This window comes from Fukomys damarensis, unplaced genomic scaffold (assembly GCF_012274545.1).
Source record: "Fukomys damarensis isolate Sample0158 unplaced genomic scaffold, DMR_v1.0_HiC HiC_scaffold_24, whole genome shotgun sequence".
NCBI classification, from domain to species: Eukaryota; Metazoa; Chordata; class Mammalia; order Rodentia; family Bathyergidae; genus Fukomys; species Fukomys damarensis.
In genome coordinates, this window is record NW_022900936.1 from 4,934,686 (window position 1) to 4,948,047 (window position 13,362).

The window sequence follows — 13,362 nt, forward strand, 5'->3', positions numbered from 1 at the left end:
AAAAAAAAAAAAAAAAAAAAAAATTACAAGTAATATTGTATATGGGAAGGTTAGATTATAGTTGAGAAATAAGAAAATAAAAGCTTTGTAATTCTACCATCTGGCAATAATCAGTACTTTAGTGTGTACTGTTTTCAAGGATACCACAATAAATTGTCACAATATGATGCACATTCTGAAAAATAGTAGTAAGACATAGCCATTACGAAGGGAGAACCTAAAGAGTAGCAAGTGAACACTGCCCAGAAATGCAGTGCCTAATGTGTGAATGGTTCAAACTAGGTTTCTTTGTAAGACAACTAGAACACTGGACAGAAGTGAAAAAATAGACAAAATACTAATCTAATGAGAAATTAAGTTGTTAAAAGCTGATAGAATTTTTGACAGGTATTTGTGTGTAGGGGGAGGAAAAAAATTGGAGTTCAGGGTTTACCAGGGGAGGAGTCTTGGTTAAAACAAAAAATGAAAACAAAAAAAACTGTCCTTTTTTGGGGGGGTACCAGGGATTGAACTCGGGACTTTGCAATTGCGAGGTAGGTGAGGTGCCATTGAGCTAAATCCCCGGCCCTAAAAAAAAAAAACAAAAAAAAAAAACTTCTCTTGAAGTTGGGAACCATCCAGCTTTATCCTAGAAGTAAAGATGAGCCAGAGATAAACCTGCCTTTTGCAGAAACTGAAGCCCAGCTTCAAATCATCCCAATTCTCTTGGACCAGATACTCTGGAATTGCTGGATCCTTGATCTAGTTGTAGGCAAGAAGCCAGCGTTATTTCAGAGGAAGATAATATCTAGACTCAAATGTCTTGTAATTTTCTTAATATAGTGATGACATTTAAATCTAAGAAAAAGAACACAAAAGGGAAAACAATAAGTTATTTTGTATAAAAGGAAAGAAGCATAACCAGACACATGAGAAACGGCCAGATGAGATGCTTAGAGGGTCCAGACAGTGGATGTTCAGATCTATCCTAGAATTAATAAGATTACCTAGTTAAAAAGTAAAGTAATTTCATTGGAGATCCAGTAGTTAGTGGAAAGGAAACTCTGGGATTGTAATAGATGAGTTTAAGAATTCAGTGAATGATTTTTAATGGCATATGGACACAACTGAATAAATTGGAAAGAACTGGGTGTGAGGTCAGAAGAAAACATAGTTGAATCGGAAAAAGAGCTTGAAATAAACAGAAAAGAACATTAAGAAAGGTAGGATTTAATAAAAAAAAAAAAATCATGTGTACTTGGAAATACCTGAAGAGGAGAGAGTGAAACAAAACCATGCTTGAAGTAATAATAGCTAAGAATTTTGCAAAATGCATCAAGACATAAAACCACAGGTTCAAGAAACAAAACACTTAGAGTGGAGTACACAAATGTGTATGGTTATTAAAACATTACAGTAAAACCAAAGACAAATAGAAATCTTTGCATCCAGAGGGAGAACTGGAGAAACAGTGCTGAGACTGACTACCAGTTTGTCCATAGAATCAGGGCAGTTGGTAGAGGAGTAATATCTTTGTGGCACTAAGAGGAATGCCGGTCAGGAGTTCTGAATCTTAAAATATTGAAGATGAGAAGTAGTACAGTAAATAGATCTCTAGACAATCAGAATTTCTTAGCATTGGAGGAGCAATAAGTAGAATTCTAAATAGTACTATATTTAGGCAGAGAGGGACTATGATCTTGGTGGAAGCTGGAAGACTGCAAGAAAAGTAAAAAGATGTGGGTGAAAAGAAACATTGGCTGTAACTAACTATAAAACAAGTGTATTATCTTCGGGGCTTAAAAATACCACCTGCTTAGGAGGTTGAGGTAGGAGGATTGCAAATTAAAGGTCTACTTGGGCAATTTAGGGAGACACTGCCTCTAAAGTTTAAAAAAAAAAGTTGGGGATGTTGCTTGGTGATGGAGTGCTTGCCAACCATGTGAGAGACCTGGGTCCAGTCCCCTGTACTGCCATTGAAAACAAACAAGGGCAGAACGTGTGTATTATATATGCATTAAAGAAGTGATAGCATAAACGTAGAAGGTGTTAGCTGTAATACACCAAGGTCTTTCCATTGTTTGAGGATTGAAATATAAAATTCATGTCACATTTTAAGATGAAGATATATTTTGTTACCTCTAAAATAACAGCTAAAATACTAGTAAGAGAATGTGTAACTGCTAAGCTAATAGAGAACAAAAATACGGACTAATGAAAAAAAAAGAAGCCAGCATGGTGGCGCATGCTTGTAATCCCAGCACCTGAGAGGCTGAGGCAGAAGGATCACTGTCAGTTTGAGGCCAGCCTGGAGCTACATAATGAGACTCTATTTCCAGAAAAAAGTAGAAAAGAAGGCAGTGAGAGAAAAAGATACAAGATATGGAGCAGTGCTAAGGACAGCACTAAATGTCAGTATGAACATAGCTATTTGTAAATCATTTTGCGGTCCAAATATGAGACAGATTTCAGATTTAGTTAAAAAAATGAAGCCTACCCTTTTGCCTCCTCGGACTTCTGGAAGCAACATGGGTCACCAGCAGCTCTCATAGAGTCACCTGGGGAAATTTGGCCGGGGCTTTTGCTTTTGCTGCATCTGCTCAAACCAACACAGTCTAACCCAGAAATGAGACCTGACCATGTGCCTCCAGTGTTTCCCTCAGCACCTGAAGGGTGTTGGCTTCATCAGGTTGGATTAAGTGACCTTCCTTCAGTGGATTATCCAGGACATCCACTCAGTGAAAGAGACCACGCTCTTTGTACATAAAATAAAACATTTAAAAGCTTTCAAGAAAATGAAGCCCAACTATATTATATGCCTTACCTTCAATGTAAGAATAAAGAGACATTAAATTAGGGAATGGAAAAAAATTGCACAAATATGAATGATAAAGTTATTGTGATTGCATTAACATTAGATAAATAGGCTTTAAGGCAAATTACATTTTTATTTTCTTAATTTGGTCGGGGGGGCAGTACCAGGGATTGAACTCGAGGACCTTGGGCTTGTGAGGCAGGGAGCGGCACCACTGAGCTAAATCCCTAGCTAAATTACATTTTTAGAGGTAAAGAATTCATAATGATAAAGTGTTTCATTAAAGAAGAAGAAGAGGCCTAAATTTTTATTTGCTTGGTAGTACAGCCTCAAAATGCATTCAGCATAAATAGAACCGACAGGGAGAAATAGACCTCTGCTTTCATAAAGGGAAATTGATATACTTGTACTTCTTAGTAACTGGAAACTATGGCTCCAGGGCAGGGTGGCACATGGCAGGGGGGCAACGTCATGGCAGTGGAAGACAGCGAAAGCAACAAGGGGAAGACAAGCCAGCCTCTCTTTCCCTTTCATCCAGACTACCAGGATTAGGGCAGTGCCAAACCAATCAGTAGACTGCTTCAGTAATCATGTACCCTTCATCCCAGTATCATACACTCTAGATTCAGCCACTTCTCTTTATTTTTTAATTTTTTTGATACCAGGAACTGAACTCAGGACCTTGTACTCGCCAGGCAGGCACGGTACCACTGAGCTACATCTCTAGCCCCATAGATTCATCCACTTCTGGAAAGGCCCTATGACTAACAAGACTTTGGGAGAGACAACTAAACACAAACTGTAACCTGTCCCTGGCTCCCCAAACACTCGTGCTGATACCTTTGTGCGTGAGGCATTTAGTCCACCTTCTGGAATTGTCAAAGTCCTGACAGTTTTAGCACTGCTGCAAAGTCCAAGTCCAAAGCCTCCTCTGAGATGTAAGGCAGACACTTAGCTGCAAGCCCCTGTACAAATGAAAAGAAAGGTAAACACTTCAGTATACAATGGCACAATATAGACATTTCCATTCCAAAAGTTACAGACGGGGATACAAAGGAATTGGGACCAAAGCAAGTCCAAAAATCCAGCAGGACAAACATTAAATCCCACAGTTCCACTTCAACTTCCTTGGTAATTTTGGCAAGTTGTGAACTCCAAGGGACTTGGGTGGTTCTGCCCCTCAGCACTGCTGATGGTTGTAGCTCTTACAACTTCTCTGTAGGGCTGGTTTTGCTCCCTCCTTGCAGCTTTCTTCAGATGATCCATGATTTTGGCTTCTCCAAACTTCTGGAGTCCCACTGCACCTTTGGCTTCACACTCACAGCTTCACACACGGCCCTCTCAGGAGTACCCTGCCCAGCCTCCCAGGCCTTTTGAAATCTGGATGGAAGCCTCCCTTACCCCACAACTCTTGCATGTGCTGAAAACCAGTGCCTCGTAAATGACGATGCCAAGGTCTGCTGCCAGCTGGAGCAGTAGCCAGGCTTCCTTCTCTCTCGGTGGTAGAGGTCGAGTGCCTGGATCACTGAGCACTCAGGACCCAGTTCCGAGGAACAAATTCTCTAGGCCACCACCATTCTGGAACATGGTGCTCTAGGGCTCATGTCTCATGACAAAGTCTTTCACTTCTGTAATTTTGAGGCTGCAAAGTGGGGAGTCCTGCTTTTTCTTGTGCTACCCTCAGGCCATCTTTTCTGTTCCTTTCCAGCAATCAAGATCTCAGCTCTATCTTTGTAGGCTGTAACTTTACTAGAAGCTGCTTGTGATGCCCTCGGACCATCTTTTCAATCCTTCTTGGCAATGAGTATCTCCTCTCTCCATCTTTGTAGTCCACAGCTTTACTGGAGCTTTCTTTCATGCAGTCCTTTCCAGCAGAAACCCCCTGAGCTTGGTCTTTACAGGCAGCATTTCTGTCAGTCTTCTGGTGTTGTGAGCTCTGATCAGAATCTTCCATTACATACAGCCTGAGGTGTTCAGCTCTACTTTTCAGCTGACATCTCCAGACCTTTCCAAAGTCTTCCCACAAGTCAGTCCCAAAGGCTCCTGATAAACATGGTCAACTATAGTCACAGCAGTGACCCACTCCTCTAGTACTAAATCTTGTCTTAGGTATTTTTCGCGTTGCTGAGATAAAATACCCGACACCCAGAGTTGAAGGGGAAAGGTTTATTTAGCTCACAGTTTATAGAGGCTTCAGTCCATAATCTGTGGGCTCCAAGTAAGGGTAGCACGTGGCAGAAGGGCAACAGTTCGTGGTGGTGGAATGGCAGAAGCAACAAGGAGGGTAAGATTGTAGGTTGGAACAGTATAAGCAGCAGTCTTGAGCTGGATGGCGCATAAGAAATCTTACATCTGATTTTACAAACCTTTGGTCATAAGTAAGATATTTACTATGTAAGTCTTCTCTAAATTCTAAGTATCAAAGCAAGTCTCTTTTGAAAATACTGAAATAATTCTAAGTGTATTCTCCAACAACAGTGTAATTAAGGCAGAGATTACTAACAGCCAGAATTAATAACAGAGCAATCTTCAGTTTTATAAATTATTTAATGAATGGGGCCAGGGATTTAGCTCAGTGGTTCTGCCACCTGCCTCTCAAGTGCAAGGTCCCGAGTTCGATCCCCAATATCAACCCCCGCCAATTATATAATGAACTTCTAAATAATACAAGCTCAAAGCAGAAATCACAATAGACATTTAAAAGTATTCTGAACTGATTAATCATGAAAGTATTCAAATTAAAGCTCGTGGGAGGCACTGTTTGGGAGCCAACCGTGAAAGATGCTACCCAGTGTCTGCAGTTAGGTTCAGATGGTTCATGTCTACATCATTATATCTGCATTCAGAGGGAATTGCGGCACATTGCTAACCAGGGCTAATTGTGGTGACTGGTACGTGAACACCCAGTGTACTTTTTGTGACTTCTATGGAGATCGAAATATTATAAAATGAAATTCTTTTGGAAAGTTAGTATGGTATTACCACTGTAACTATTCAACATTATCTTAAGAATGTAAGAACAAAAATGTATAAAGTTAAAGGAGGAAAGGTTTATTTCACTCACATAATTTGCTGGCTTCCAGGAAGGAGGGCATGGCAGAGGGGTATCACAGGAGAGAAGGAGCTCATGGCATGGCAGTCAGAAACAGAAGTATCAGAGGAGCAGGAGAAGAAATACACACACTGGGTGTGATGGCGCATGCCTGTAATCCCAGCACTCGGGAGGCTGAGGCAGGAGGATCACTGAGTTCGAGACCAGCCTGGGCTGCATAGTGAGTTCCAGGTCAGTCTCAACTGCATAGTGAGACCCTGTCTCAAAAAACAAAAAAACAAAAACAAAACACACACACACCCACTCACCCACAGTTACCCACCTCTTCCCACCAGGCTTAACTCCCCAACATTGCAGTCAGTGATAAGCCCGTGAGTGTACTAATCTGGTTTTGCACACTCATGATCCAGATGAGGCTTTGGAGGGCCATCTAGATACAAGCCATAGCACTACTGCTTTTATGTAGAATTCAGTTTAACCATTGTAGGAAATCGAAACTAGTTTTTGTTATCCAGAAATGCTGGTTATAGTCATTGAAGAGTAGCTTTGGTTGTGAATAATAAAACAAGGGTCTATGGCAAGGATTGCGTTTTGAGGAAATGTTACTGCTTAGGAGCAGTTTAGGGTGGCTTCAGTGGGTAAACATGTCAAAACAAGGCAGAACTCTTAAAACTCCCAAGGTTGGGGGGATAGGGCCTTAGATTTGGCCTGTGTAGAGCACATGTGTATGGGGTGGATTCTCTAGCACCCAGGGGAAAGAATAGATCTTTTAGTTTATAAGTTGGCTGCTGAATCCTGGTACAATTATTAGAACTGCTGAGAGCGTAGTAAAATAGCTAGATACGCAGCCAGTGTCCTGAAGTCGGAGCTTTCCGGCACAGCATGAGCAACCAGTAATAAACACAGTAAATGAAGAATATTCACAAGAGCAACGGAACCCTTCAAACACAGGAATAAAGGCTGTATGTGAAAATTGGATTGATGAAAAATACGATGAATGTTCAAAATAAAACTTTTTACAGTAAGAGATACATCTCCACTAATTCTCCTTAAAATACTGCTCTGCTTCAAACATGCTTATCCTCTCTGTCCACTTTGTTTTTTCTTTTTCTGTGTTTTTGAGAGGATCTCACTGTGTAGTTTAGGCTGACTTTGAACTCTGGCCTCGAACTCTCCATGATCCTCCTGCCTCAGCCTGAGTGCTGGGATTATAGGTGTGTGCCACCAAGCCCAGCTTCTAGTCATTTTCTGAAGCAGCACTAGAGTCCTCTGCATGTCTTTAGGAGATGCGATAAAAAAATACAGTGAGTGTTGCTAAATGAGTGCCGTTGTAAAAACAGGACACTGTATCCTCTTCTGCCATACTCACCGGATCTGGCACTGTGCAGCTTCAGGCTCTTCTCCAAGGTCAGAATGACCATGAAAGGGAGATGTTTTGAATCATTTCAGGACACCGAGACAGGTGTGTGTGACAGCACAACTAAAGATACTCAGGAAAGAGGGCTCCAGAGCTACTGCAGGAAGTGACATGAATAATGGGATGAGGGTGTTGGAAGTGTGGAGGGTTATTGTTTTAAAATTACATATTTTTGTATTAGTGCAGTAGTGCTAATACTGTACTGTACGTGTTTGCAGTACATGGTTACATTTGTCATAGGGAGTCTGTACTGGTACAAACTCAGCTTCACCGTTTTTTTTTTGGCCCCTTCTAAGATCCCTTCTCGCTCCCTTCAGTTTTTTTTCATTTTTTGTTGCTGGGGATCAAAAGGGGACCTTGTGAAGCAGGTGGCAGAACCACTGAGCTAAATCTCCAGCCCTGCTCCCTCCAATTTGAAAAAGCTTTGTTTGGAGGGAGATTTTTAAGAGCATTAATGGCAATGTGTCTAACTTTAATAAATTAAGAAAAAACCATTTTTAAAAAAAATCACGCCTCATATATGAAGAAAGGTCTTAAAAACAGTGACAACGTTTGATGAAGGGAGGGAAATAGCCTTTATAAGTGGAAGTACTTCCTGTGTCCTTGAATCATAAATGAGCTATTGTGAAGATTTCAGATCTCTGTGAGTTGGGCTATACTATAAATGTAGTAGATTTACATTAGAAATCCAGATTGTGGGCCTGGGGTTTAGCTCAGTGGTGCTGTGCCAGCCTCACAACTGCAAGGTCCTGAGTTCGATCCCTAGTACTGGAGAAGAAAAGAAGAAGAAGAAGAAGAAAAAGAAATCCAGATTGTTTAATTTTAATGCAACTTACTGCAACCATCAAGCTTGTTTAGAAAAGAAAAATGCAGATAGCTACCTCCCACTCCATTTGATCCATGCTAGATATTAAAAAATGCTTTAGCTGTTATAAAAAAATGATAGTGTCATCAGCCATGAATAGGCAAAGATAAGAGGGACAAAATGCAGTAGCAAACCACTTACATATCTGGGAATTTGATTTAGAACCCAGGTGACTTTAAAAGTAAACGTGTTTTTCCATAGAGAGATGTAGAATTAAAAAAAAATTTGGTGTTGAGGCTTTACCTGCTACCCATGCTTAGAATTCTAAAAATGTGCCATGATTTATTGATTTACTTGGTGTTTGAGGCAGGGTCTTGCTTTGTAGTTCAGGCTGGCCCTGAACTCACTATGGAGCCCAGGCTAGCCCTGAAGTCTTGGCAGTTCTGCTTCTGCTTTCTGAGTGCTATGATTAGAGGCGTGTTTCACCATGCCTAGCCTGTGGTGTTTTAATTAACAAGCATATGCATTTATTAATATAACTTGTTACATTACTTTTTTTTGGAGATAGATCTTACTGTGTAGGTTCGCCTGGCCTGGAACTCTCATTATCACTATTTTTTGCCCAGGCTGGCTGTGAACTGAGGTGATCTTCTGCCTCACCCTCCTGAGTGCTGGGATTATAGGCATGTGCTACTATGCTTGGCTTTTCTGTTATTTTTAATGAAATATTCTATAAAAATCTCTTAGGTGATAATCATTTCTTCTCCACTCTTCCTTTTCTGTTAAAGACACCACTAGTCTTTATTCACTCCCCCATCCTCTTTTTGGTTTTTGAGACAGTGTTGCTCTGTAATTCAGCTAGCTTTGAACTCACTATGTGTAGCTCAAGCTGGCCTAGAACTCACAGCAATCCTTCTGCTTCAGCCTCCCCAGTGCTGGGATTACAGGTGTGTGCTGCCGTGCTCGGCTTCCTTCTTTGTCTTGTCTCCTGAACCAGCAAGTTTTGTTGCTGCTGTTTTTGGGGGTGGGTACTTTGGATTGAACTCGGGACCTCCTTGTGCTTGGGAGGCAGGCAGTGGAACCACTGAGCTAAATCCCCAGCCTATTGTTGCTTCTTTCTTGGCTATTCTTCACATTCTGGGTGGGGAAGGAGAAGCTGTCCTCCAGTTAATGTTATTGCTTCATAGATTAATTGGATTGCTTTTTGGCCCTTTACTGTATTATCTTTAGCTGCTTCCTTTTAGTTAATATTGTACTCCGTTCAGACAAAGATTTTTTTGGCTGCTTTTGGTGTTTTTCTTCAAAACTATAGTTACCTCTTGCTGTTTTTAAGTCCACATTATCTCCCCATTTAACCCACTTTTCTGACTTCCAACAATGAACATCACTTCTGTACATCTTTGTGTTCCTATTTCATACCAAATACCCATTCACTTTAGAACCTGTGCTCATCATATTCTTTTAAGTGATTTGCTTGTTTTCTCCTGAGTCTTCCTGAATGTGTTTGGAACAAAATGGTCTTCTCTGCCTTGTTTAGTACACATAGTACTTTCTTTAAGTAAGGTTTGTGTGTGTGGTAACAGTGATTGAACTCAGGACTTTGTGCTTGTGAGGCAGGCATGGTGCCACTGAGCTAAATCTCCAGCCCAGTTGAAGTTAATTTTGAAAGAATGTTTAAACTATAACTTAAATAGAAGCTCTAAAAACTGATTTTTATACATCACCGCTTTTCAGTTTAGCCCGATGGCCAAAGGTTCTCAGAGATACATGGTTTCCACTGGAGCTGATGGGACAGTTTGCTTTTGGCAATGGGATTTACAGTCTCTGAAATTCAGGTAAGTGACAGCAGAAAACAAGTTTGTTTTCAGATGCGGTTAGATTTATTCGTATGAAGTGCAATTATAGAAAGATTATGTATTGTGGTTATCTGTGAATTTATTATATAAAGCATATGTGCAGTATTGATTATTTTTAGACAGGTATGTAAAAGATGCAAAGCTATCTTGGCAAGCATATTTCTTGTGTAAACAGGGTGCAACAGTATGTATGGGAACCGTTTTTCAAAATATTAGAAATGTACAATCATATATCTAACCAGAAGCCCAGGCAGGAAGACTTGGGAGTCATAAGAGCCGGATTATAGACCTGTGATGCCCAGTACACACAGCTACATGTCACTAGTGAAACTTCAATGTGGCTAGTGTAAGTGATGAGATGAGCTGTTAGGTCAGCTTTGAAACCTCATACTTGATTCAGTTACTAGAAAACGTTTATGTATGTTCAAACAATTTGAGTCTGAGTTTTTGAAATACAAGTTTTCGAAAATCCAAGTACAGGTCCAAGTATTTTTAATGAAAATTAAATGTACACATTAAGACGTATTTTACGTGTCCAGTACATACTGAAAGATTAATACTTAATATGAAAGAATCTATAAAATTATTTCATTAAAATCATGTTATGATCGACATGTTGATACGATTTTTGGATATGTTGGGGGTGAAATTAAAAACTAATTTAACTTTTGAGATGGTATTTCTCGTTACCACAGCAAGCCACCTTCCACCCTGATCACCCATGTGTCCCACATAGCCAGGACTCTGGGTGTGTGCTGCTCACATCTGGCTTCTTTTTTCTTCTTAAAAATGTCACTATTGAAAGAAGGGTGGTTGGCCATCCACTCCAGTCTTACTTACGCTCTGGTGGTTGTAAACCCTTCTTGGCAGTGGGTTCACTGAGATTGTCCAAGCTTTAGTGTTAGTGGGCTTGTTTTCTCAGTGTGCAGTAATGGTCCTTAGCATCTAATCTACCTCGGTAATATTTTATCTCTGGGCCATTCTGATACATGGGAACATTTGGTATAGGGTAAGGTGCTTTAAGACTAAGACTATATTTAAATGTGCATGATTAAAAGTAATATTTCTAATTTGTTAATGTGTTAAGCTAATGTATTTTAAAGCAGTATCTTCTTTTTTTTATAGTCCACGCCCCCTGAAGTTCACCGAAAAGCCCAGGCCAGGTGTTCAAATGCTTTGTTCTTCTTTTAGTGTTGGTAAGATAAGTTCTTTGATAACTTAAAAAATTATGTTACTGTTTTAATAAATGATCACACCACTGCTAAAATTCTTCATCAGAATTGTTAGTTTAAATTTGTTTTCCACACATTTATCTTGTTTAAATCATTTCCACTTTTTCTTCTTTGTGCTGGGGATTGAACCCAGGGCCTTGCCCCCCTTCACCCCCCCTTTTCCCTCACAAATGTAGTGAGTTTGTGTGGTAACCAACCAACCTCCCTCCCTCCCCCTTTAGATGGATCAGAGCTCTCTCTCACAAAAGTCTAAAAACTTCAAGTGAGCTCTTCCCCAGCTAGGTCTAGGTATGTGAAATAGATTGGAAAGCACACCCCTTTTGTGCCAGTATTTAAACTTTTTTTTTTTTCCTTTGGCACCATGGTTGTACCAGTCTACACTCCCATCCACACTGGAGCAGGGTTCCGTTTCCCCCACAGCCCACCAGCATTTGTTATTGGTTGATTTCTTGATAGCAGCCACTTTCTGGGGTGAGGTGGAATCTCAGTGTTGTTTTCATTTGCATATCTTGAATGACCAGTGATGCTGAGCACTTTTTCATGTATTTATTTGCGGTTTGTACTTTTTCATCTGAGAAGTGTTTTTTTATTTAAGATGCCCATTTTTGGATTAAGTCTTTAAATTTGGGGGGTGGTCTGATTTTTTTTGAGCTCTTTATATATATTTTAGATAATAGTCCTTCATCTGAATAGCTGGTGAAAACTTTTCCCACTCTGTGTTGTCTCTTCACTCAGCTGGTGGTTTCTCTTTCTGTGCAAAAGGTTTTTAATAAGATAAGGTGCCAGTTGTTGACTCTTTGTAGTATTTCTTGTGCAGTCTGGGTTTTGTTCGTGAAGTCTTTGCCTGCTCCTATGTCCTCAACGTTCTACCTCTTCTCTCTTCCAGCACATTTAGTATTTCTGTTTTAATATTTAGATTTTTGATCCATTTCAATTTTAGTTTAATGCCTGGTGAAAGATACGGGACTAAAGAGGGTTTCCTTTAGTGAGGGTGTTTGGCTCCTTTGTCAAAGATAAGGTGGATTAGTATGTTTGGAGTTGTTTCTGTATCCTCTCGTCTGTTCCTTTGTCGATGTTTAAACTTGAACATTTTTATTTCAGGTGGTATGTTTTTAGCAACAGGAAGTACTGATCATGTAATCAGAATGTATTTTTTGGGTTTTGAAGCACCTGAAAAAATTGCAGAACTTGAAAGCCACACAGTAAGCATTCATATTTAAAAATTTTATAGATTGTTAAATGATATTCTTGTTATTGCTAAAGGAAATTGCTATTATATTCTAATTTTTAAATTTTTTTCTGTTTAACAAATTTTATTTATTTATTTATTTAGTTAGTTAGTTTTTTTGAGACAGGGTCTCACTATGTAGTTGCCACTGACCGGGAACTCATTATGTAGCTCAGGCTGGTCTCAAACTCACAGCGATCCTCCTGCCTCAGCTTCCTGAGTGCTGGGATTACAGGCATGCGCCACCACGCCCAGCTAACAAATTTTATTTTAATGATTTAAGAAAAATACTTTGTTTTTGAGACAGGGTCTTGCTGTGTAGTTCAGGCTGGCCTCCAGTAATCCTGCTGCCTCAGGATTTTGAAGTTTTTATATTTAGATTACTTTCCCCATGTTCCTTTTGGTAGCCACATAAGTTACTTTAAACAGAATATAAACACAGCTATAATTTTATGTGCAAGGCTTTTTTCCTACTGGATATGCTCAGTTTTGAAAGTAGAGTGGAAGTCTGTTAGTTCCTTTGAGTCTTTACACTTAATATCACAATGCACATGAAATAATTGGGCCAAGCAACACAAAGGTGCATTTCTTGCTTATTAAGTCAAATGTGCTACTATCACTGAAATTAAAACAATTACAAACTATGTAGATAATAATTGTTTCTGTTTCTTTGTTTTTCCTCCCTTTAGGATAAAGTAGATAGTATCCAATTTTGTAACAATGGTGACCGGTAAGTATATGTATGTTTTTAGGCGCACAATTATGTGTTTGTGTATTTTTAGGAGATGTATAATACCACATATTTTATAATGAAGATATCACTTTCTATATTTTTCTTTTATCATTTTTGATTGATAAATAATTATAGTATCATGCTTTGGTATATGTTTATGTTATAGAATGATTTACTGAAAATTATTAACCTATCCATCATCTAACATATTTTTTTCTAGTGAATTCATTTAGGATCTTAGCAGT

The 13,362-nt window shown here is 39.5% G+C and overlaps 1 protein-coding gene across 1 annotated transcript in view; it reads left to right on the top strand.

Annotated features, from left to right (window-relative positions):
* Brwd1 (bromodomain and WD repeat domain containing 1) overlaps positions 1-13,362 on the top strand; it is a 111,797-nt gene that overhangs the window by 8,689 nt on the left and 89,746 nt on the right. The window contains exons 5-8 of the mRNA XM_010636538.2: positions 9,803-9,903; positions 11,050-11,120; positions 12,258-12,358; positions 13,074-13,114. Of these exons, the coding sequence (XP_010634840.1) occupies positions 9,803-9,903; positions 11,050-11,120; positions 12,258-12,358; positions 13,074-13,114 (314 nt within the window). The remainder of the gene's footprint in view (positions 1-9,802; positions 9,904-11,049; positions 11,121-12,257; positions 12,359-13,073; positions 13,115-13,362) is intronic.